Raw genomic sequence first — 25,018 nt, 5'->3', positions numbered from 1 at the left:
GTGTCTAGGAATCTGATTTTAGGGAAGATGAACTTTGTAGTCAGGAACTATATTGAGGCATGAAGATCATATACCTGCTTGCTTATCCTACCCTCCTCCCCTTTTGCTTCTATTTTAATCATGATTGCTACATACAAAAATATTTCTTTCTCTCCTCCTTATACCTTCAACTTTGCATGTGGTTTCTTTTTCTTTCTGCCTAGAGTACATTGTTAAGGATTTCTTTTAAGGATTTTTTGTCTGAAAAAAATTTCATTTCTGTCCTCTGCCATACATACCATTTCCAAGGCCCCGTCTACAGTCTAAGATTCTACAGAGCAGATTCGTCTTCTCCTCAGGTATTAGGTTCCTTTGTGCATACTCTTAAACTGAAGTTTTTCCTGTACTTCTCTTTCCAGAAGTGTGGGTTGTGATGACTACTCCTTGCTGATGATCCTTTTCTTGTTCTTTACTGTTGTATTTGTTCTTTTCCCTCTAGTAATTTTAATGTAGGGATCTAGAAGGGAGAGAAGATAAACTGTTGTGTGTTTTGGACCATATTGAACTAGAAGACTTCATCAGTCATGTTTGAACTTAGGTCATTAGGATATACTGGTATTTAATTGTGTACTGTGCCTCCTGCTTCAACACTTGCAGGATCTTGCTAACTCTGCTATCTTTTGCATTCCCAGCATCAGTCTATTTTTCAGATTCCTGAATTTCATTTAATTTGGGTTTTGAGTACCAGGCCGTCAAGATTTTTTCTTAGTAATTACAAGAATCTTCTTTATATTATTTTGTTCACACTATTATCTGTTACCAAAAGTAATAATTGCAATAAATTTGTTTAGTACTATTTTTAGTGTTCTTCATTGACCTCTGTTTGAGATCTTCCTAATTTTCATTTTGTTCACTTCATGTGTAAGTTCTTCAGAAAAGCTATATAACAGTGATGTAATTTCTTTGTCCTTTTGGGCATGATGATGTCTTTCTTAGTGACTATATCTTAGACTTTTTAAAACAGCCAAGAAGTTGGAATGTTTGCCCTGGTAGATTAACATTTGTTTAACTTTTGGGAACATGAGGTTGCTTTTTTCTCATGTTGCTCTAGGTCCTTATTCTTTTATCATTCAGCATAGTAGTAAATGAAGCACCACACTAGCTTTATATTCTGAAGAGTTTGAAGCCTCATGTGATTTTTGAAAGTCCCTTCATGTCCCTAGACTCCTTGTTAAGTTTAGGTTTTGAGATGTCCACTAGGAAGTTTGGTTTATTTGAGGTGGGGCATCATCATAGGTTTCTAAGAAACTCACCATCTCACAGGATACTATCGTATTTACTACTCAGTGCTAACTTTAATTTAGATTTTCTGGGATTTCTCTCTTAAATCTTTTATTCTGAACTCTTCAACTATGATTTCAGAACTTTGTTAAAGGAAAAAATATACTTCGCTGCAGTAATTGTAAACAAGCCTATCTATAATACCTGTTTGATTATATATACACTAGAAATAGTTTTTGTATGTTGTCAACTGTAGTAGTCTTGAAAAAAGCTTTCAGTTATCAACTGTTATTCCTAGTACTATATTCAGAAGCCAGGATTGATTTGGTTGCCTTGCATCTTGTACAGTACCCTCAGTGTGATTAGATGGCCTGTAAGTATTTGAATGAATTAGTATTGTGAAAATAGAATTTTTTCATTAGTTATAAATTAAATAGGAATTTAGAAATAGAGGTACTGTATAAGTTCCTTGCTTACTGGTAATATCTTTATAAATGAGATAAAAAGAAAGAAAAGGAACTGGGAAAATTCTCTTTTCAAAAAAATGGAGAAGAGGAAAACAGTATACTTTATATTCCTAGTCTTAAAAGCCATTAGGATGAAATTAATAAAAAAAAGTCCTTGAGAAATATGGTAGAATGTAATTGATCTTGGTTTGGTTGTAGTTCTAACATTCTAGGCCATTGTGTAACTGAATTCATTTGTATTACATGACGTTCTCCAGTTCTTGCAATGATCTGTTTGATTATGTTTTAGCTTTATTTCCCAAGCAGGAATATATATAGCTAATATTTATTTAGCTTAATTATTTTGCCCAGGAAGCAGCTGTTATTTTTAAAATATAATCTTAAAGAATATATAATTCCTTTGGTGATTAATTTTGTGCTAAAATATAAACTGTATGTAACTCTTGCTCATGCTTTATTTATGCAGAATATCCTCCGAATCCTAAATCTAGAGCTCCAAGAATGCTGGTTATTAAGAAAGGTAATACAAAAGACTTACAGCTATCTGGATTCCCAGTAGTGGGAAATCTTCCGTCACAGCCAGTTAAGAATGGGACTGGTCCAAGTGTTTATAAAGGCCTGGTCCCTAAACCTGCTGCTCCACCTACAAAAGTAAGTTCTAAATCATTAAAAATGTAACTTTTTAAGTCCATGCCGATTGAATTACTTTGGGAAAGAATATTGAAAGATTTTATACCAAAGTGTGGGGACACTGGTGGGGTGCTGACTTTTAAGTGAAACGAGTTGGCCCACTGTGTATTATTTTAATTATTTGTAAGTAGTATGTATGTTTGTCCATGAATGTTATTTGTTATTTTAGTAGTAAATGAAATCTATAAAATTTTTGTTTTGTTAGATACATCTGTGTTTGCTCAATAGTAATTCATAATGTTGCCTTGGCGTTCAGTTTTAGGTTTTTGAAACTCCCATTTGTGTTCCTTGGTATTCAGCAAAAGAAACCTCTAACTGTAGGTTTTTAAAATTTAGGAAAAATAGCAATGTAGTCAGATGTTTTTATCTGAATATCAAGCTTTGACTTAATTTGTAGAAGAGAACCATATAGGAATGAGATGTAATATAAAAAAAAATTGTTTTAATGAGCCACATGTACTCCTCTTTATTTTATAGTGTCACTTTGTTTTTCTCTTCTATACTAATTGTTTTTGATACACAGTAACATTTGTGTATTTTTCTTTAGCCTACACAATGGAAAAGCCAAACTAAAGAAAATAAAGTAGGGACTTCTTTCCCTCATGAATCTACATATGGTGTTGGCAACTTTAATGCTTTTAAATCAGCTGCCAAGAATTTTAGTCCATCAACAACTTCAGTGAAAGAGGTATGTCACTAAAATTATTCCTGAGGAATGCAACATATCTTAATCATAATTTGATTGGCAGTGAACAAAAGGTGTAGATTCATTAAATTAATGCATTAAAATGAGATATTTTAGAAAACTTGATTCAGATAAATCCATCTTGTTTGATAACCACTTTTGCAGTTTAGGAATAGTTTTTAAAAAATTAGTGAAAATTTCCAAATATCTTAAAATGTAGAGAAAATAATACAGTGAAATACCACCCATATACGCACCAACCAGAAAGAATATTTTTTAAGAATTTTGAAAATTGCAATTTTTGATATTTGTGGTGGCTATACTATGCTGTAGGATTGAACCTTGACTAAAAATGAGGATTTATATTATAAAGTCTTCTTTTGGGAGTGATGGATGTTTTATTACTAACATTCAAGGAGGTAGAGAGAAGAGGGAAGGGTACATAATGTTATTGTATTGACTTTGAGTACCTGTTAGTGCAAGTATTTCTTTCTCATTTGAGCCAAGTTTCTGAAACCTGCAGACCGGAGAGTTCCCTGACCAATTCAAGGTCAAAAGACACTTGTGATTGTTGTTAAACGTGAAATTTCTCTGGGTACTATATTGAAGTGTCATAGTCTCTCATATACTAGTTCTCAGTCATAGAATTTTGAGCTGTGGTGGAAGGACCAGGATTCTCAACTGATGAATTGTGGCTTAGAGTCATTATTGTCTAAAGATATTATTGCCAACAGTTAAGTTAAACATTATGGTTTATTTCAGTGGCTAAAAAAATCTCTGTGACATAGAGTTCTAACGTCCTCTTGTATTCCACTGTCAAAACACCAAAAAAAAAAAAGACTCCAGTACATGTCCCTGCCCTCCCACAGCTATTTACCCTGGTGAAATCCTTCCTGATAAATCCTATGTGTGCTGGCATATAAATAATTATAAAACAGTTTTTATTGGAGCTGTTATCAGAACCTTAGAGCTCTGTGAAACATGGTTTAAAAAACTCCTCTAGGTATTATAGAAATGTTTAAATAGTTTCAGGATCCATTTTATAAAATAGTGTTTAAACTCCTAATTTAGAACATAGTTCATAGTATTACCAGCATGTTTTATGAGAAGAAAATTTTTTCGTTTACTCATTAAATGGGTTTGATAAAGCAGACTGTTAGAGTAATATGGATAGAAGGAAATAGACTTTGAAATCAATTTTGTATTGAAATTCAGGTGGAATAGGAAGTTGTGGAGTTGTGAACTTTATATTGACGTTAGTTCTCTGTCTACATGTTTACCAATACTCTGAATTTTTTCTTAGTGTAATCGCTCAAATTCCTCTTCACCTGTTGACAAACTTAATCAGCAGCCTCGCCTAACCAAACTGACACGTATGCGCACTGATAAGAAGAGTGAATTTTTGAAGGCATTGAAAAGGGACAGAGTAGAAGAAGAACATGAAGATGAAAGCCATGCTGGCTCAGAGAAGGTAAATGAGTGTGGAGTAACTCTTGGTTTGACATTAATATGTCATTGAAATATTTGAGGAAATACAGTTTAGGACCTTTTAATAAACTATAATCAAATTTTCATCTCCTGAAGGGCTGCTATTTGCACTAATAATGACTTTTTTTAAAAGTAGATTTTTCTTATTCTGTAGTTTTGTGCAAAAAAAAATCCTATTCATCTTTTTCTTCTGTTTTCCCCATTTTGCCTACCTTCATTCATCCTTTTGGTTTTTCACCTTTGTTGAAAATATGATTATACATAGAGTCAGAAAGCTGTGGTTAATCCTTCACAGCTTAGTTTTACATCTTATGAGAATAAGTACTAGATTTATATATTATCAGTGGAAATTAACCAGGATCTATTACATTTCTTAACAAGTGTATTCTCTAACTCATTCTTTTTTTTAACCCCTAAAACTCAGGATGATGACTCATTTAATTTGCATAACAGCAATAGTACTCACCAAGAAAGGGATATAAACCGAAACTTTGATGAAAACGAAATTCCGCAAGAGAATGGTAATGCTTCAGTGATTTCCCAACAGATTATTCGGTCTTCAACCTTGCCACAAACTGATGTTCTTTCAAGTTCACTTGAGGCAGAACACAGGTTAATATTTATTTTCTCTGCATTTTCTACATCTAGAATTTTGACATTATTATAGAAATGTTGTAATATATTTTTTAATTTAATATTGAGATGATTTATATAACATAAATTTCATCTGTTTTTAAGTGTACAGTTCAGTGAATTTTGGTATATTCAAAGTTGTGCAGCTATCGCCACAGTCTAATTTTAGAACTTTGCCATCACCCCATAAAGAAAACCTGTCTCATACACAGTTACTCCTCATTTTTACACTCTCCTAGACAACCACCAAGCTACTTTCTGTATCTATAGATTTATCCTTTTATGGATATTAGTGTAGTCATACATTGGTGTTTTATGTCTGTCTTCTTTCACCTGATAAATAATACTTCCAAGGTTCATTTTGTAAGATGTGTCACTGCTTTGTTCTGTTTAATTGCCATATAGTACACTGTATGGCTCTAACACATTTTACTCAATCAGTTGATGGATATTGGGTTATTTGTACTTTTTTGAGTATTCTGGATACTACTGTGCTACTCTGAATGTTCACATACAAGTTTTGGTATGGACATGTTTTACTTTGGGGAGCGTATACTAGGACTGAAATTGCTGGTACATATGCTGAACATTTTGAGAAATTGCCATGCCAAACTGTCCAAAATGACTGTGCCATTTTACATCCTTACCAGTATTATATGAAGGTTCCAATTTCTCTATATTCTCATCAACAGTTGTTACCATCTGGCTTTTTTATTACAGCCGTTCTAATGGCTATGAAGTGGTATCTTTTTATGGTTGTTAATAAGCCTTTCTTTAATGTTCACTGTGTAGGGTCTTTTCAAATAGTACTTCTTAACAACTTGTATACCTTTCAAGAAATATCTGTTGAAGTTCTTTGATCATTTTTGCATTATTTGTCTCACTGACAAATATTCATTATACATTTCGCATATGTTCCATATATACCATTTTCCCATGTTTTCCCCATCTTCTGAAATGCAAAAACTTAATTTTGATAAGTCATTTTGTCAGTTTTTCCCTTTTATTGCTTGGGCGTCTTTTGTGTATGTTGTGAGGGTAGGGGTCCAGATTCATCCTTTTCCATATGGACATCTAATTGCCCCCAAATGTGATTTATTTTTTTACATTAGAGGACAGTTTTTTTTAATTGACATATCATTGATACACAATCTTATATTGGTTTCATATACACAACAAAGTGGTTCAACAATTACCCATATTATTAAATCCTCACTCCATCTAGTGCGGTTACTGTCTTAACAGGAAGATGTTACAGAATTGTTGATTGTATTCTCCTTGCTGCACTACTATCACTGTGACCATCTTATATTATGATTGAGAATTTTTGTGCCGCTTTATCCCCCTCACACTCCCTACCTACTCCAACCCCTCCCCCATGGTAACCACTAGTCATTTCTCAGTGTCTATGAGTGTACTGCCGTTCTGTTCATTCTGTTTTGCTTTGTTTTTGTATTTCACAAATAAGTGAAATCACATGGTATTTGTCTTTATCTACCTGGCTTATTTCACTGGGCTTAATAACCTGTAGATCCATCAATGTTGCAAATGGCAGAATTTCTTTCCTTTTTAAGGCTGAATAATATTCCATTGTGCATATGTACCACCTCTTTATCCATTCATCTCTTGATGAACACTTTTGTCATATGGTATTTCTATTATTACTTTTTTGAGTAACTTCCATAACTGCTTTCCACTGTGGCTACACCAGTTTACATTCCCACCAGCAGTGAGGGGGGTTCCCTTTTCTCCACATCCTTGTCAGCATTTGTTATTTCTTGTCTTTTAGATAGTGGCCACTCTGGCTGGTGTGAGATGATATCTTACTGTGGTTTTGATTTGCATTTCCATGATGATTAGCAATGTGGAGCATCTTTTCATGTGTTGCTTTTCATCTGTTGGCCATCCGTATTTCTTCTTTGGATGTCTGTTCAGGTCTCCTGCCTATTTTTTGATTGGGTTATTTGTTTTTTTGCTGTTGAGGCATATGAGTTCTTTATATTTTGGATGTTAACCTGTTAATCGGATGAATCATTCATGAATATATTGTCCCATACTGTAAGTTATCTATTAGTTCTGCTGATCATGTCCTTTGCTGTATAGAAAGTAGCTTTTAGTTTGATGGAGTCCTACTTTTCCATTATTGATCTTGTTTCCCTTGCCTGAGGAAATTGTCCAGGAAAAAATTGTTAGTATATAGGAATGCAACAGATTTCTGTGTATTAATTTTGTATCCTGCAACTTTGCTGAATCCAGTCATTAGTTCTAATACTTTTTTGGTGGAATCTAAAGGATTTTCTATATATATAACAACTTATTGTCTGCAAATAGTGAGTTGTTACTTCTTCCTTAACAATTTGGATGCCTTTTGTCTCTTTGTGTTGTCTGATTGCCATGACTAGGACTTCTAGTACTATGTTGAATATAAGTGGTGAGAGTAGACATCCTTATCTTGTTCCTCATCTTAGAGGAAAACTTTCAGCTTTTCACTGAATATGATGCTAGCTGTCGGTTTATTGTATGTAGCCTTTATTACGTCGAGGTCGTACCCTCTGTACCCATTTTGTTGAGAGATTTTATCATGAATGGATGTTGAATTTTGCCAAATGGCACTGTCAGCATATATTCACATGATTATGTGGTTTTTATCCTTTTTGTTAATGTGGTGTATGGTATTGATTAATTTATGAATATTATACCATGCTTGCATCCCTGGAATAAATCCTACTTGGTTGTGATGGGTAATGCTTTTGATGTATTTTTTAATTCAGTTTGAGGATTTTTGCATCTATGTTCATCAGGGATATTGGTCTGTAGTTTTTCTTGTTTTGTGGTGTCTTTGTCTGGTTTTGGTATTAGAGCGATGCTGATCTCATAGAATGAGTTTGGAAGTAGTACCTGTTCTTCTATTTTTTGGACTACTTTAAGAAGGATGGGTATTAGCTCTTTGAATATTTGGTAGAATTCAGCTGTGAAGGTATTTTGGTTCTGGACTTTTGTTTATTGGGAGTATCTTTGATTACCAGTTTATTTTCATTGCTGGTAATTGGTCTGCTCAGATTTTCTGTTTCTTCCTGGATCAGTCTTGGAAGATTGTATTTTGTGTTGGTTGTCCAGTTTATTGGTGTTTAATTTTACATATTCTCTGATAATTCTATTTCTGAGGTACCCATTGTAGCTATTCCTTCTTCATATTTTGTTCATGTGTGTATTCTCTTTTTTTCTTGGTTAAATTAAGTCTGGTTAGGGATTTATCTCTTGTTTATTTTCTCAAGGAACTAGTTCTTGGTATCATTAATTTTTTTCCCATTGTTTTATTCTTCATTATTTTATTTATTTCTGCTCTGATCTGTATTATGTCCCTCCTTCTGACTTCAAGTTTCATTTGTTCTTATTTTTCTAGTTTCTTTGACTGTGGTTTTAGACTATTTGGGATTGTTCTTGTTTCTTGAGATAAACCTGTGTTGCCATGTACTTTCTTTCCTCTTAGAACTACCTTTGCCATGTCCTACAGATATTTGGGCCGTTGCATGTTTGTTTTCATTTGTCTCCATGTATTGCTTGATTTGTTTTCATTTGTTCATTGATCCTTTGGTTATTTAGAATTATGTTGTTAAGTCTCCATGTGTTTATAGGCTTTTTTATTTTCTTTGTGTAATTTACTTCTAGTTTCATACCATTGTGATCTGAGAAGTTGCTTGATTCAACTTCAATCTTTTTAAATTTATTGAGGCTCTTTTTTGTGGCCTAGTATGTGATCTGTTCTGGAGAATGTTCTGTGTACACTTGAGAAAAATGTGTATCCTACTGCTTTTGGATGGAGTGTTCTGTAGATGTCTATTAAGTCCATCTGATCTAATGTGTTGTTCAGTGCCTCTGTTTCCCTATGTATTTTTCTGTCTGGTTGATCTGTCTATTGATGTGAGTGGTGTGTTAAAATCTCCTACAGCAAATGTGTTGTAATCTATTTCTCCTTTAATTCTGTTAATATTCATTTTACATATTTAGGTGCTTGTATGTTGGGTGCATAGATATAATGGTTATATCCTCTTGTTGGACTGATCCCCTTATCATTATGTAATGTCTTTGCCTCTTGTGACTTCCTTTGTTTTGAAATCCATTTTGTCTGATGTAAGTACTGCTACTACTACTCCTTTCTCCCTATTGTTTGTATGAAATACGTTCTTCCATTCCTTTCCTTTTAGTCTGTGTATGCCTTTGGGTCTGAAATGAGTCTCCTGCAGGCATCATATAGATGAGTCTTGTTTCTTTATCCATTCTGCCATTCTGTGTCTTTTGATTGGTGTACTTAATCCATTTACACTTAAGGTAATTTATTGATGGGTGTGTATTTATTGCCATTTTATTGTTTTCTGTTTGTTTTTATAGATCCTCTCTGTTCTCTTCTTCCTCTCTTATACTCTTATTTGATGGTTTCCTTTTGTGTTATCATTGGACTTCTCTTAATTTCTTGTTTATCTATTATAGGCTTTCAGTTTGTAGTTAGCAAAGGTTCAAGGATAGTTCCTGACTATATAACAGTCTAAATTAAGTTGCTGATTACTCTTTCAAACACAATCTAAAAGTACTCCTCCTCCTTCTCCTCCACACTTTATGTATTAGATTTCATAATCTGCACTTTTCGTGTATTCCATTATTGATTTTCTGTACAGTTTCGCTACTTTTTAAAAATTTTGTGCTTGCCATTCTAATTATGTCTTGGTGTTGTCTTCCTCGGGTTCCTTTTGTTAGTAACTCTCTTTGCTTCTCTGACTTTGAGTGTCTTTCCTCAGATTGGGGAAGCTTTCAATTATTTTCTCAAGGAGACTTTCTATCCCTTTGTCTCTCTCTTCTCCTTTTGGTTCCCCTGTTATGCAAATATTGTTTTGTTTGGATTGGTCACACAGCTCTCATTCTTTCATTCTTAGAGATCCTTTTTTCTCTCTGTTTTCAACTTTGTGTTTCTGTCCTCTCAGTTCCATCTCATTGTCTCTCTACTTTCAACAATCTGTTATTCATTACCTTCATTGTATATTTCATTTCAGTTACTCTATTATTCAGCTCTGAGGGGCATTTTAAGCTCGTGTATCTCTTTACTGATGTGCTCCTTGAGATCCTTAATACTTTTCCACAGATTAGTCAGCATATCTATGACTTACTTGAAAATCTTTATTGAAAAAATTGATGATCTCCATTTCATTTAGCCCTCTTCCTGGTGTCTTATCCTGTAGTTTTGTTATAGCATATTCCCCTGCCTCCTCATTTTGTCAGGGTTTCTGTGTTTCTTCCTTTGTATTAGAAGGATCTGCTATGCTTCCTGGTCTAGAGAGAATAATGGCTTTTTGAAGAAGGTGTCCTGTGGTGTCCAGAAGCCCAAAAATCTTTTACTCTTCAGTGCCTGGTTTGCCTTTGTGGTAGAGCCCCAGTTGCTGTCCATGGGCAGTGGGCAGGGCCTTCTTTCTGTCTATCTGCTGCTAGTTTTCTCAGTCTGCTGCAGCTTGCATTTGCCTCACCCAACCCTTTGTGATCAGAGCAGTGGCTTCTGCTGGGATTGTTTTGGGAGGGATGCCCTCTTCCTGTTCTGAAGCAATGGCAGGGCTGCAGAGCTAATGTGTGGGTGGGTGGGTTGTTGCACTGTCTTGGGTAAGGGAGTGTTGCAACAGCGATTTGAAGGTGCACTCCCTAGTGGGAGTGTGGCTCACAGCACTGGGTTTGTCTGGGCAGAGATAGCTGGGAGAGTGTCCCTCTGTCTCCCAGACAGCAAAGTATGACCCTTCTGGACTGACTGGGCTGGTACTAGGTGGTATGTAGGGAAGCATCTCAGGACTGAGCTGCTAGCGAGGGGGGTGGAGTGTCTGGGGCTTCTGGAGTGCCCCAACTGTTGAGCCAAGAAAGGGCCCAACATCCAACCCTTGCCCCTCTGGCACCTATCCCACTGCTGGCAACTCCTTCAAACTGCCACTTGAGCTTTGGATCTCTGGGGCTGGCAGAGTGTTCCTGTACTGAACAAGTGGCTGGAGTCACAGCCTCCCAGTGTGTTTTGACTTTTCTGGTGTCCAGCCCTGCTAATCATCAGAACCCCATGCAGTGTGGACTCTTGTTCTCAGAGCAGATCTCCATTGACAGATGTGCAAAGTTCCTGGATGCCTACCCCCTCTCCTCAGTTCCTCTTCCTCCTGCCTGTGGGCTGGGATGGGGGAAGACCTTGGGCCCTGCTGGATGGTGGCTTTGCCACTTTACTCTTTTTTGTGTGGTCTTTGTCACCAGGTGTAGGTGGTGGTCTGTTCTGCAGTCTTCAGGTCTTTTTCATAGTTAGTTGTATTTGCTATACTTCCTTGGTGAGTGTGTGGGAGGAGGTTTCTGCCTTGCTGTCCTGCTTTGCCATCTTTCTTCTGATGTTATTTACTTTTTATTATAAACTTTGAAGCACACTGTCTGCTTTTATAATTATAGTTTAGAACAGTTTTTAAACAGTGAACTCTTATGTGACTTACACTCAGTATTGAAGGGTATTCAGGTCTAGAGTGGATTTTTGTGTGTCTTTTTTCCAGTGAGTTTTATAGTTGAGCTTGGGTTTTGCAGAAATGACTTAACTCTGCCTGTGGTCTTAAAATAAACCACGTGGTTCAGCATGAGTACGTGAGGATTTGTGGACTTCTGTTAAATTCCTTGTTGCAGAGTAGGGAGGTGAATCACACAAACTTTTACTGAAGCTTAAGTTGTGAAACCAGAAATACACTTCAGCTCATTTAAGTTCAACACCATACAGGGATTTTGGGCACCACAGCTTTCTCTCCTGTATTGTACATATTAGGATTAATTTAAGCTTACTTTTCAATCTCTGGTTTTCATTTTCTAGGCTTTGTTCCATATATATTTGTGCAGTTTTTTTCACGCTTAGATAGAATTCTTAAACCTATTAGTCTCAATTCCTTTTAATGACTGAAGGATTATAACTACTAAGGCAATAAGAAGTTACTTTATATACTTATATTGTCATATATTACTCTATAATTGCCTTGAATAAACTTTTTCCACAGATAATTCTTACATCCTCTATAAGGCTCAGTGCAGGTGATACTTGTTAACAGCATAGTTGACTGACTTGAGTTTTTGTTTGGTTTAATACCTGTTCTTCTAGAAATTCATTAATTCTAGGACAGTGGGGAGCTGGGTGATACCTATTGTAGATTAATTTTTTAAAAATTCATAATTTCAACAAAAGAATCTAAGCTCCATGAGGACAGAAATTCTGTCCATTTGGTTCACTACTGTCTCTAGCACCTGGAGTGATGTGTGACGTACTACTGTGTGCTTAAAATTGTTAAATGAGTCAATGGTTTCTAGTACCTGGAGTGATATGTGACATACTACTGCGTGCTTAAAATTGTTAAATGAGTCAATGGTCTCTAGCACCTGGAGTGATGTGTGACATACTACTGTGTGCTTAAAATTGTTAAATGAGTCAATTGTCTCTACCACCTGGAGTGATGTGTGACATACCACTGTGTGCTTAAAATTGTTAAATGAGTGAATGGTATAACATTTCTAGTATTTCCCAGCTACTTTTTTGTAAAACTGTACCTATTTTGAGAGACTATTTCTCATTTCAGATTCCTAATATTCTAGTCAACATTTATCTTACTCATAAGACTTTATAACCTTTGTGAAAAAGTCTTTTAAGTCTTTGTCTTTCTGGCCCAGTTCATACATTATTATTTATTTTACCTGTATGATCATTTTTTTTACCCTTTGCCAAATCATGTCATGCTCTGTCTAATAGATGTGGCTATAATTATTATATGTGTGATTATAGGCATTTGCTTTAATTTTGTAATTTTTCTATGCTAATATACTAATTACTTTTGTGTAAAATAATTCATTAGGTGTATGATAAATATGCACGTCCATTTGGGAGTTAATTAAATTAGATTAATTTGGAGCAGACTTAACTAGGTAATATCTATAAATTCACTTGTTTGGGAAAACAAACTATGTTTTATTAATGTGCATTTAATATGAATGGATGAGTAACCACACTTTTTATTCCCACCCAAGTTGTGAAATTCTCCTTTATCTCATATAGTTTGACTGTGTCTCTGGTCTATAGCCTAATTGTTGCAACATCATGACATGTAGAAAATAATAGACATTAATTCCTTTTAAAAAAGATAGACATTTATAGAAAACTCAGTATTTTCTTCCATCATGCTAGTAGATCTCCATCATGCTAGTAGATCATCTTGCATCCCCCACATTGAAGCCACTGTTGTGTAGTGTGGATATAATTTGTGATGATTTCTCTGTTGTCAAGATTTAGGTGCTTCATCCTCCTCCCATTCTTTGCCCCCACCCCACTTTTCCCTCCCTCTATTCTTTCTCTGTCTTACAAATAATACTGATGTGAGCATCCTTGTGTTCATATCCTTGAGTATTTGTATAGGCTGTGTATAGAATACATTACTAGAAATGAAGCCAACAAATGGCAAACATTTAAACTGATCAGGTACTGTTCTGTTATTACCCAAATGCTGATTTCCAGTCACCCTGATAGTTGTTAAAATATTTCTAATCAGATGGCAGAAGTAGTTGTATGAACAGAAAATAAAGTACACAGAGAAACCAGATGCTGTAACTCTAGTAAAAGATGAGTTCTCTTTCAGGGAGATTTAGTGTAGGCAATAAAAGAGTGAAAGTAATTATTTACCTTTCCTAAGGTTGTTGTAAGGAAGTTGACACTTAATACTGTTTTGTTTTTATATTTCCCTTCAGTATTTTATAGCAAATAAAGTTGAGCCACACTTCTATTAGAAAATATTAATAATCCCTAATGTCCATAATGAATGTCTTAACTATTTTATTGTCTTTTTAGTCTGCAGACATATAATTAGTGTAGGAAGCTTATTGATGGTCTGTTGTTTCATTCATGAAGACTCTGGAAAGAGAGACTTTTAGTTCCATACTTAAACAGAATTTAGTCCTCTATGACCACTAACAGGAGAAAGTGAAGAGAGAGTGATTTAGGAACTAAGCCAAATAGAACCAGAAGAAAACATCCTAAATTGGAATAAACTCTAGGGCAGGCAGGGAGATGGGCGGGACCAAGCTGCTAAAGAGATGTCAGTGATGACTACCTGAATGAGTATTTCATCATATACATTTTTTTTTAAAAGACTCTATAAATTTTTCTGTGAATAGTGTTGCACATGGTTAAAAGGATTCCAAGGCAAAGGATATAAAGATTCACCTCATTTGGAACTATTTTAAACTTCCTAGCTTTTCTCAATGCTTATTAGTACAGCATGTTTGTAATTGTTCTAAAGATGTACGTTAACAAACTTTTTTTAGGTAACAAAGTAATGACTTCTTCTAGATTTCAGGTTTTATTTCTCTGTGAAAATGCAGTGATACTTCCCCAATGCTTTGAATTTTCTGTTGTGATTTTAAGCTATGTACATATTAAGTATTTGTGTTGTTGAACTTAAATCAGATGTTGGTGATACACTTCTCAAGGATAACAATTCTTTTGTTCAAATGTGCAAACTGTAAAATATGAAAATCAGGCACATATATTCTCAGTTTTATTGTCAAGTTTCAATATATCATTATCAAGATGTTGAGGACAGATAGCCTCAGCATCACAAGGGATAGTTATCTTGTTTAGGTGCCAAATGAGTTAGTAGAAATGAGTTACTAAAAATTCAAGGAAGTTTGGAGGGTAGATAACATTATTTTAAAATAACAGTCAGAAAATTTTAATTGGGAACTAAATTAAATATTAAAGGATGAGACAATAATAGGGCAAGGGTACTGGATAGTCATTCTAGAAGGGGGTGTGTGAAGGGATGTTTGCAGGTAAGTACATATCTCGTTTGTTTAAGGACAGTGAATGGAATATCTTGATAGGAGTGTGTAGTCCTTAATGAAATTAAAGATGATGTTGAAAGGCAGAGTGGGCCTTTGATATCTACTGAAACTCAGTGTTTCAGATGAAAGAATAGCTCAGGAAAGTGAAGGAATTGGCCTGTATCTTATACCTCATTTGTGATAGATAGGAATTGTGACCCAGTTCTTTTAATTCTGTGCTTTTTTAACATAATGAATTTGAATTTGTGGTTATGGTGTTAAAATTAAGGTGTTCCTTTAGGGAAGTGAGAAGCCAAGTTGAAAATAGTTAGCATAGGGGTTAATTGTGAAAGGTGATATCAGGACGATTTGGTAATAGTTTCAAAGAGAATGAGAAGAAATGCTAATGAAAAGCAAAGTGCAGATCACTGTTACAGTATATTCCTAACTGGAAAAGAGGGAAGCAGAGTTATTTGTTTAGAAAGCTATTCCAGAAACATTATAGGTTCTGGAGGGAAGGGAAAAGTGGGGAGAACAGTTAGGAATATTTGTCTTTCATAACATTTGAAATTATTTTGTTCCACTCACGTTATAGTTTAGTTGAGTTTCAGTGTTTAAAAGGGAAACAAGGATCTAACAAAAGCATATTAGATTGTGTTAGTCTGGATCTGTAGACTTTGGGCTAGATGGCATTGGGAATGAAAATGCCCTTTGCACATGGAAACCATCTAGGTTAAAGAGTGAAGACTGGGGAAAGAACCTCTAAGTGATTAAAAGGAATGAGAGAAATAGTAATTAATAATGACTGACATTTGGTCCAGAGGCAGTAGGGTTTGTTGTAATAAATACTAACTTGGGAGGCAGAAAACCAGGATTCTGTTTCCTTCTTTACCATCAATTAGGCGAGTTACTTTATTTACATGATCTTGATTCTTCATCTGTAAAATACAGGTATGGTGTTAAATTTTATTCAGTCTCTGAGGGTTGATATTCTATGAGATTCCTGGAGTAAAGTAGCTTATTTGTTGTAGTCTCAAGTTGAAAGATGACTAGGTGTAAATAAATAGGAGTAACAAATATTTAAGGGATATATTTATTTATTTAACAACAATAGTCCAGTCAGACCAGTACAAGATACTTGGTTATATAGGAAGCAAAAAGTTGAAATATTTGAGTCAGATGCAGTAGCTGTGGCCACAGTGTCTTGCTCAGCTGAGAAAGTCATTTGGCTCCCTGTTAATCTTCTCAGGCTCTAGTTGACTTGAGGTCTAGGTACTTTCCTTGAAAATTGAAAGGAAAAGAGAATAACCATATTAGTCATTCTGTGTTCTTAGCTCCTGGTTGAAAGCTTTTGAAAAAGTCATCTTCCTGCTACTGTAGAATAAAATGTCTTTTTCAAATTGAATTACATGTTGAGGATGATGACTGGCATGCATATAAGGTGTGATGAATACATAAATACATTAGGAAATGCGAAAATAGGTAAGATAGCCTGATCTTTTTTTCTCTTCCAAAATGGAAATCCTAATGAGTACCCAAGGATACGATGGATTGTGGTTGGTATTGAAGAAATGGGGAAGTTTATTGGTTTTACTTGTAGTGTAAGAATTTAGCTAATTCAGCTTCTATGCTGAAGAGCCTTCTTGCAAGTTTCCAGCCTAGTGAACCTCTAACACCAAAGATAAAGCAATTAAGCAGTTCATTTTGATCTTATTATATGAGAGAGTTCTATTGGGCTTAATCTTGGCTGTTCATTTTTCAGAAAGATACTCAGAGCATAAAATAAAAAATCCTTTTATATATTTTGGGGACTTTGTATAATGGATCGTAGATCATGTTTTCTTGCACTTAATGTAAATGGAATTATCCTACTTGAGTGAAGTGGTAAATTAAATTTATTAATTTCCTCTCAAGATTGTTAAAGGAGATGGGCTGGCAAGAAGACAGTGAAAATGATGAAACTTGTGCTCCTTTAACTGAGGATGAAATGAGAGAATTCCAAGTTATTAGTGAACAGGTAAGAAGAACTGAATCATACAAATTTACTTTAAATTGCCCTTCCTTATTTCATTAGAGCAATGTATTGTAAGTAAGCAGTTGGGGGGCTGGGCTTCATAGTTTTATTTAGGAATTTATTAAACATCACTCTCTAGGTCAGAATTGTATTTGTTTTAAACAGGTCTGCAGTGATGACTTTAAATTTGTGGGTGTACAGTGCTTAGGAATTAGGATAAACAGTTATGTCTGTGATTTGTCATTTTCCAGACTTTCTTTTTTTAAATAGCAGAAGGCTGACTAAGTAGAAAGCGTCAGTAGTTTCACCTTTTATCCTTCCCTTGAACAAAAATATTTCATATTCTAAAACGTCTTGTTTTATGGCTCTAGAGTTTCCTTTTTGAGATTTAGGAAATGTTTCATAGAGCCTCAGGAAGTTGAGATGTTTTTTTCACATCTGTTACAGTTTTTAAAAACAGTTTTTGTCATGAAGAAGCAATTTTTTAATATGGAGATGTTATAATTGATACTTAATCTTCAAACATTTCAGGTTTTGAATGAAATCTTTGAGGAAATTAGTTACTTGATTTCATAATAAAGTGGACTCTATCATTCTACTTTTAATTTTTCAAAGGGTGAATTTAATGTATTGGTTTTTTCCCATGGTACTTAAATTTCTGGCAAAGTACATACACATAGTGTAACATATACCATCTTAACTATTTTTAAGTGTAGAATTTTGTGTCACATTCAGTTTGTTTGCATCCATTGTCACCATCCACCTCCAGAACTCTTCATTTTGTAAAACCAAAACTCCGTACTCATGAAGCCATGACTCTTCATTCCTCACTTCCCCCAGCTCTTAGAAACTGCTGGTCTTTCTGTTTCTATGAATTTGTACTTTGTAAAATAGAGTCATGCTGTATTTGTCTTTTTGTCTGGCTTATTTTACTTAGCATAATGTCTTCAGGGTTCATTCATACAGCATGTGTTAGAATTTCCTTCCTTTTTAAAGGCTGAATATCACATTGTATATATCACGTTTTGTGTTATCATTCATCCGTTAAAGGATACCCTTTTTTGGCTGTTGTGAATAATGCTACTGTGAAACATGGGTGTACAAATATCTGGAGTCCAAATTCTTTAGTCATACACACAGAATTGGAATTGTTAGTTCATATGGTCATTTATTTTTAACTTATTGAACTGGATATTTTTCCATAGTAACTACACCGTTTTACATTCCCACCAATAAGAGTTCAAGAATTCCACCCTCCACCCCCTCCTTTTTTTGATAATACCATCCTAATGGGTGTGAGGTGGTATCTCATTGTTCCTTTGATATGCATTTCTGCATTGATTAGTGATGTTGAACATATTTTTGTGTGCTTGGTCATTTGTATATTTTTGGAGAAATGTCTTTTAAAGTCCTTTGTCCATTTTTTAAACCACAGTTTGGTGTTGAGTCATACACTTCTTTATTTTTTTTCAGAGTGTTTACCTCTAAGGTAAGCAAACATTTTTCCCATTCTGTGGGTTACCTTTTCACTCTATTGATTGGTATCCTTGTATGCATAGAAGTTTAAAATTTAGAGGTAGCCCAATTTATTTATTTTTTTGTTATTTGTGCTGTTGTTATGTCCAAGAAACTATTGCCAAATCCAGTGTCATGGAGCAAGAAAAACCCTCTGTGTTTTCTTTTAAGTGTTTTAATAGTTTTAGTTCTCACATTTAGGTCCATTTTTAAGTTAATTTTTGTACATGGTTGTATGGTAAGGGGTCTAATAACTTCTTTTGCATGTGAATATCCTTTTAACAGCATTTGTTGAAAAGACTGCCCTTGCTTGGTTCTGACACCCTTGTCAAAAAGCATTTGATTATGTATGCAAGGGTGTTTTCCTGGGTTTTCTATATACCATTGGGCTTTCCGTCTGTTTTTATGCCATTACCAATTTGTTTTAATTATTGCAGCTCTGTAATAAGTTTTGAAAACAAGAAGTGTGAAAACTACAATTCTGCCTTTTTTTGATTGTTTTTTTTGGAATCTCTTGAGATTACATAAAAATTTTAGGATGGGTTTTTCTGTTCCTACAAAAAAATACCTTTGGAATTTTGATAGGTATTGCATTGAATCTGTAGATTGCTTTGGGTAATATTTGCCTCCTAACCATATTAAGTCTTCTGATCCATAAGTATGGATGTATTTCCATTTATTGTTTTCTTCAATTTCAGCAACATTCTGTACTTTTCAGTGTAGAAGTTTTTTTGCCTCCTTGATTAATAAGTTTATTTATTCCTTTGACTTATTTCTGAGTGCTCTTTTTAATACTATAAGAAACAGAATTGTTCTCTTATATCCTTTTTGAATTAGTTACAACTGATTTATGTATTGATTTTGTATCCTGCGACTTTGCCATATTTGTTCTTTCATTTTTATTGTGGAATCGTTAGGGTTCTCTCTATATAAGGTCAGGTTGTGAACAGAGAGAATTTTACTTTTCCACTTTCATATTTCTCCCTTCTCAGATAACTAAATTTTTTTATCCAGAAGTTCTTAGTGAACAGTGCTGTTTTTTTTACAGCATGGTTGTGAAGTTAATGTTAGATAATAGTTTTGAAGGGTTTTCTGGTTATGTTATTACATTGTATAATTTATATACAAAAAATGCCTTTAAATGTATGATTGGATGAGTTTTGACTGATGTATATAATTGTATAACCATCATCCCAAAATGTTCCTCCTCGTCCCTCCTTTGTGTTAAATTCTTTAACTTCCAGTTCCAGTCCCTGCCAGACATTGCTTTGTTTTCTGTTCCTATAGCTTTGCCTTTCCAGAAATAATTGAGTCATAAACTGTATGTTCTCAGATCTGACTGTTTTCATGCTTTAGAAAACTCACTCATGTTTGGTGAGTAGTTGACCATTGTATGAATTTACCAGTTTGTGGAGAAAGACATTGAGAAATCCATCAGGTACCATTACCATAAAGGTAGTAGTAGTTCCAAGGAAAGCATAGTATTTGTCTGACTGAGAGAATTGGCTTTAAACTTGTGATGACTGGGGCAGGTAGATAAAACCCTATTAATAATAAAATAAATGATACAAAATTTGTGTGCATACTATGGGTAGGAGAGCAACGGCTCTCCATATCAAGTGTTATGTTCATATTTTTCTGAACTAATGATAAAGATATGGGTATTTTTATATTAATGATTACAAGTCATTTGATACATAGATGCCTGAAAAATCATTAGGGCGTGATGCTGTTTATAAAAGGATTTATATTGTATCTTGTAAAAGAGAAAAAATATGAGTTCAAATTCCCTTTCTTCAATTTAGCAAGCATTTATTGAGTGTTCATTATACCCAAGATACTATGGAGCTTACACAGATGAACTCCTTCATAGGGCTAACAGTTATATTTGTATTGAAATATCACTGATACACAGTCTTAGATAGGTCTTCAAATATACAACACAGTTGTTCAGCAGTTACCCATATTATTAAATCTAGTGCGGTTTTACTATCTGCCAACATAGGAAGATGTTACAGAATCATTGACTATATTCTCCATGCTGTACTACTATCCCTGTGACCAGCATATACTATGATAGAGAATTTTGTGCCCCTTTATCCCCCTCATGCTCCCCACCCACCTACTCCACCTTTCCCCCATGGTAACCACTAGTCACTTCTCTCTTGCTGTTTTGTTTATTCTGTTTTGCTTTGTTTTCATATTCCACAAATAAGTGAAATTATATGGCTTTTGTCTTTGCCAAGTTATTTCATTGAGCATAGTAATAGAGCTAACGGTTTAATGAGGGTAGATAAATTCCTATATATACCAGAATGTGATAGCAGTTTTCAAAATGTTTAAGGTGAGGACAGGTGCCTGAGAGAAAGAGAGAGAGTCATGCAGATTGATCAAATCTTTCTTGAGTGCCTACTACATGCTAGGCCCTATTTTAGAGTGCTGGGAAAACCCAAATTTTTGCCCACATAGTATTTATATTCTATTGGTTAAATCTAGAGATTAATTTCATTTGCAGTGATATGAGAAATCACAATTGAGTTGGATTTGAATCGACAAGTTAGATGAAGGAATGACATACTTGGTACAAGGAGTGTACAGAGGCATAAAGTAAGAGTACAGGGTATGTTGGAGTTCACAGTGTCTGGATCATGGGGTAGAAAGTTTTTAGTGAAAGATCATAACAATAATAGGCAGGGTGAGTTTAAGCCCTGGTTTGCCTTGGAGAGTCCCACTTTATACTTGTTATCCCACTGTAGTTACTAATAGTGCTTACTTTCATTCTCAGAAGTATCCTAGTTTTGAATGTTAAATTACAGGGCTTCCCTAAATGTAAGTAACATTATGTGAGTTCTTAATGTCCTCTAGGTATTGCCAAGTGCATTTATGTAGCATTTATATGAAGTAGGTCCTATTATAAATCCTGCTATATCTATGAAACTAAGGCTTATAGAGGTTGTTGTATAGTTTTCTCTAGGATATACAGTTTATCAGTAATGGAGCTGAAACTTGAGCCCAAGTCTGGCTGACTTCATATCCTGAGCCTTTAACCTTGATGGAATGTTGGAAAAATATATTGAGGTCATATTATAAAGGTCTTTGTATGCCATATCAGGAGTATAGATTATGTTCTAGGATAAGAAATGTTTGGTGGTGTTTTTAGGGATGTGAAATGATCATTATTTGTGCACAAGGAAGTACAGGTATAGTGTCAAGCGTACATAGGAAAACTAGAATCAGAATGATTGGTTGGGAATGTATTTGTCATAATTAGAGGAGACATAAATGAGGGCCTAACGTAGAGAAATGACAGTAGAAAATGATCTTAATATGTCTAAGATCTAAAAATAGGTCAGAATTTTGAAATTTCAGCCTATGAACTGATCATTGTGTCATTACTGTAAACAAGACTACAGAAGCAGGAGCTAGTTGAAAAGTTTTTTTTTTTTTTTTTTTAATTCTAAGTGAAGTGTTCTTGGGGAACAGTGTAAGCATTTAGCAAGTAAGAGATAAAGGTTTAGATCTAGTGCTTATCACAGTTCTCCAGCCGATTTCATGCTGTGGAAGATAAGGTGGCGTTGGGTGATGAATCATGTGATGCAAGGATAAAACTTTGGGGGATGGCAAAAGAGTGTACCTTAGAAGGAGGGACAAGGTGTATTTGTAAGCATCCCAGTGACTGAAAACACCAGGGGTTGGGGACATGGCTTTTGTTTTTCTCAGTAAAGATGATGAGATAGTTTGCAAAAAAATGAAGGGGAGGTAGCTTAAATTTTGGAATTTAGGTTGAAGAGAAAATCTGTTATGGAAATAGGGAATTAAATAGGGAAAAGGGCAAACTGAAAGTGAAGACCCCAGACTTGTTACTTCCTGTCATGAAGGTCTGTAGCAAGCAAAATTAGCTGTGATGTAAGTGACTCTCTGGGTTTAGATCTTACCCTAATCCTTATTTCTTAAAAAACCCTTCTAGAATATGAAATCTATAAATTGTTCCAAATATTAACTTGTTATTAGCTGGATTTGGTCTTACAGAAGATTGTATTTAGATACTTTGATGTAAATTACCAGAGTCTCAGTAATCCAGAAGGTTGGAGTTAGTAGAGTGCATGTTGTTAATGAATTTTTTCTTTAAATGTTTCTCATTTGGCCAAGTGTTTCCTAAAACCCCCACCCCATGCAGTGTGATCTTGAGCCCATTTCTTATTACCTACCACACTAAGTAAGCCTTTAGTTCTGATTTCTCATTTTTAGAACTAAAAGACTATCCTAATCTTAAATATTTTACAATCTGATTGGTTACAAATTGATTTTGTTACTTTTTATACCTTACTTGAATACTGCAGTAATTATTGGAATAGTTTGTATTCTACTTATTTTACAAAGTTTAAATAAGCAGATCTTGGGGTATGTTAATGGCCCAATTAAGTCAGGATAATAAAAATAACAGCTATAGCTTAAGGGTTGCTGATTATATTCTGGGCATTATCTGAAGATATTTATTACAGTTTTCACTTAAGGAAACGAAAATTTGGAAAGGTTACCTTAACAAGTGACAGAACCAGTTCACACCTATATTGTCTGAATCTAAAATCTACTTTTTCCATGACACACTAATTTTTTTGTGTGGTTTAGTAGATGGGTGAATGATGGTCAGATCATTGGATCAATTACTTGTATTTTAACTAGTTTTTCAGAATTGGTATCTTAAACTGTTGAATTTTCGGGTAGAATGCAATTTTATTAAGTTTCATTGTATTCATGGTTACATTTAATTATTGTAACATTCTTAATTTGTAAGTAACTCTTGGAGGATAGTACATCTATTTAATTTACTTATTTTTGACCTTTTAGTTACAGAAGAATGGTCTGAGGAAAAATGGTATTTTGAAAAACGGCCTGATCTGTGACTTCAAGTTTGGACCCTGGAAAAACAGCACTTTCAAACCAACTATTGAGAATGACGACACAGAGACAAGTAGCAGTGACACGTCAGATGACGACGATGTGTGAAGGATTTCCTAACAGCTTTAGAAATTTTAGTGTGATACATCTCTCATACAGTTTGGGGTGAATTGTAAAAATGAAGAACTATAATTTATGTAGTAAAATACCCCATTAGAAGATGATTATTTTGTGGGACTTCAATATGAAGAAAACCAAGAATGTTGTGTTGGGCTGTGTTGAACATTATTTCTTTGTAAATGAATGTTGTAGGAATGAGGACTTTGGTTGATCCAACGTTGACTTTCTTCATCACTGCAGCATTTTCTCTGACTAGCAATGTGACGATGTAACAAATGAGATTTTCTCATTTAATAATAAAAAAGTTGTGTAATGTTTTGCAAAGCTTCTGTCTTAAAATGTCCAGGTCTTAAGAAAAAAGGCAGCTTACACTGTTTTGCTTGCAGAGTCATATCTTTTCGTATAATGGAAATCCTCAAGTCCTTTGTTCCCCCTGTGCCCCCCAAAAAAGACAATGTAGCATGTTGGCTAAAACTGGAGCAAAGTGCACTAAAACATTAATTTCCTGAACTCAACTGTTGTACTAGTCACCTTTTAAAACAAATTGCTCTTTAGCCATTTGTAGTTCAGTAAACGTTACAGGAAAGACTTGCCACACTTTCTTCCAAATTTTAAGAGGTGATTTTTCAAGAGCTTTATTTGGGTATGTTTGTCAGACCAGGATCTTCAGAGTTGATGGAAAAGGGTCTTATGGGAAAACTTACTTTGATAAATTACTACACATGCAGAAAAACTGATCACACTGACTGGATCTGTCCACAACATGGAAAATAAACTGGATTTTCAGAATATTGTTGTTCTCTATAGTGTTCAAGGTATTGGTCTCTAAATAGTGTGCTTCACTCAATTAAAACAAAGTTACACTTTTCTTTATTAAAGATGGTGACTACTTTGAGTTTAGAAAAAGAAAGCTATGGAAAAATAGCCCTTTTATTAGGAACTGCTTAACAGGTTTATTAAATGCATGTTGAACTACCACTTTATTTATCATTTGCACATTAATTTTAGAATCATTTCTGTTTTACTGCTGATTGAAAGAGTAATTTTGCTCTGTATTGTCTGTATTTTGATTTTTCTGGTTTTGTTTATCTGCATTTGCTTTTATCTTCCGCCTTCCCACTCCCATGTTCAAACATCCTCCAGTGTAAAGAGCAAATATGTTTTAGGTTTTATGTCAGATTGAGATAAGCCTCAGAGTTTTTTTCTTTTTCTTAAATTGTGTTTTCCCAGAAGGCTGCATTGTTTTGGCTGTTTCCACCTCAGTATCCTGCCCAGACTCTCCAGTTTTCAGCAGGAGCCAGATTTTTTTTTGTTCTGTTGAAACTAGTGGTGATGGGGAAATTAAAGCAACACTATTTCACTGCACAGAATTTATGATGATGAATTAGAGTGGTAACAAAG

At 34.6% G+C, this 25,018-nt stretch overlaps 1 protein-coding gene across 6 annotated transcripts in view; it reads left to right on the top strand.

Moving 5' to 3' along the window:
• GPBP1 (GC-rich promoter binding protein 1) overlaps positions 1 to 23,941 on the top strand; it is a 72,065-nt gene extending 48,124 nt beyond the window's left edge. For all 6 annotated transcript variants that reach the window (XM_017652393.3, XM_017652390.3, XM_017652391.3 and 3 more), the window contains 6 exons: positions 2,194 to 2,378; positions 2,965 to 3,105; positions 4,406 to 4,573; positions 5,015 to 5,202; positions 16,984 to 17,086; positions 23,447 to 23,941. In XM_017652393.3, coding sequence (XP_017507882.1) covers positions 2,194 to 2,378; positions 2,965 to 3,105; positions 4,406 to 4,573; positions 5,015 to 5,202; positions 16,984 to 17,086; positions 23,447 to 23,605 — 944 coding nt within the window. In that variant the 3' untranslated portion in view covers positions 23,606 to 23,941. The remainder of the gene's footprint in view (positions 1 to 2,193; positions 2,379 to 2,964; positions 3,106 to 4,405; positions 4,574 to 5,014; positions 5,203 to 16,983; positions 17,087 to 23,446) is intronic.
• Positions 23,942 to 25,018: the final 1,077 nt, after the last annotated feature.

The sequence above is a fragment of the Manis javanica genome, chromosome 1, assembly GCF_040802235.1.
Source record: "Manis javanica isolate MJ-LG chromosome 1, MJ_LKY, whole genome shotgun sequence".
In the NCBI taxonomy this organism is placed as follows: domain Eukaryota; kingdom Metazoa; phylum Chordata; class Mammalia; order Pholidota; family Manidae; genus Manis; species Manis javanica.
This window is presented reverse-complemented; position numbering and strand designations above follow the sequence as displayed.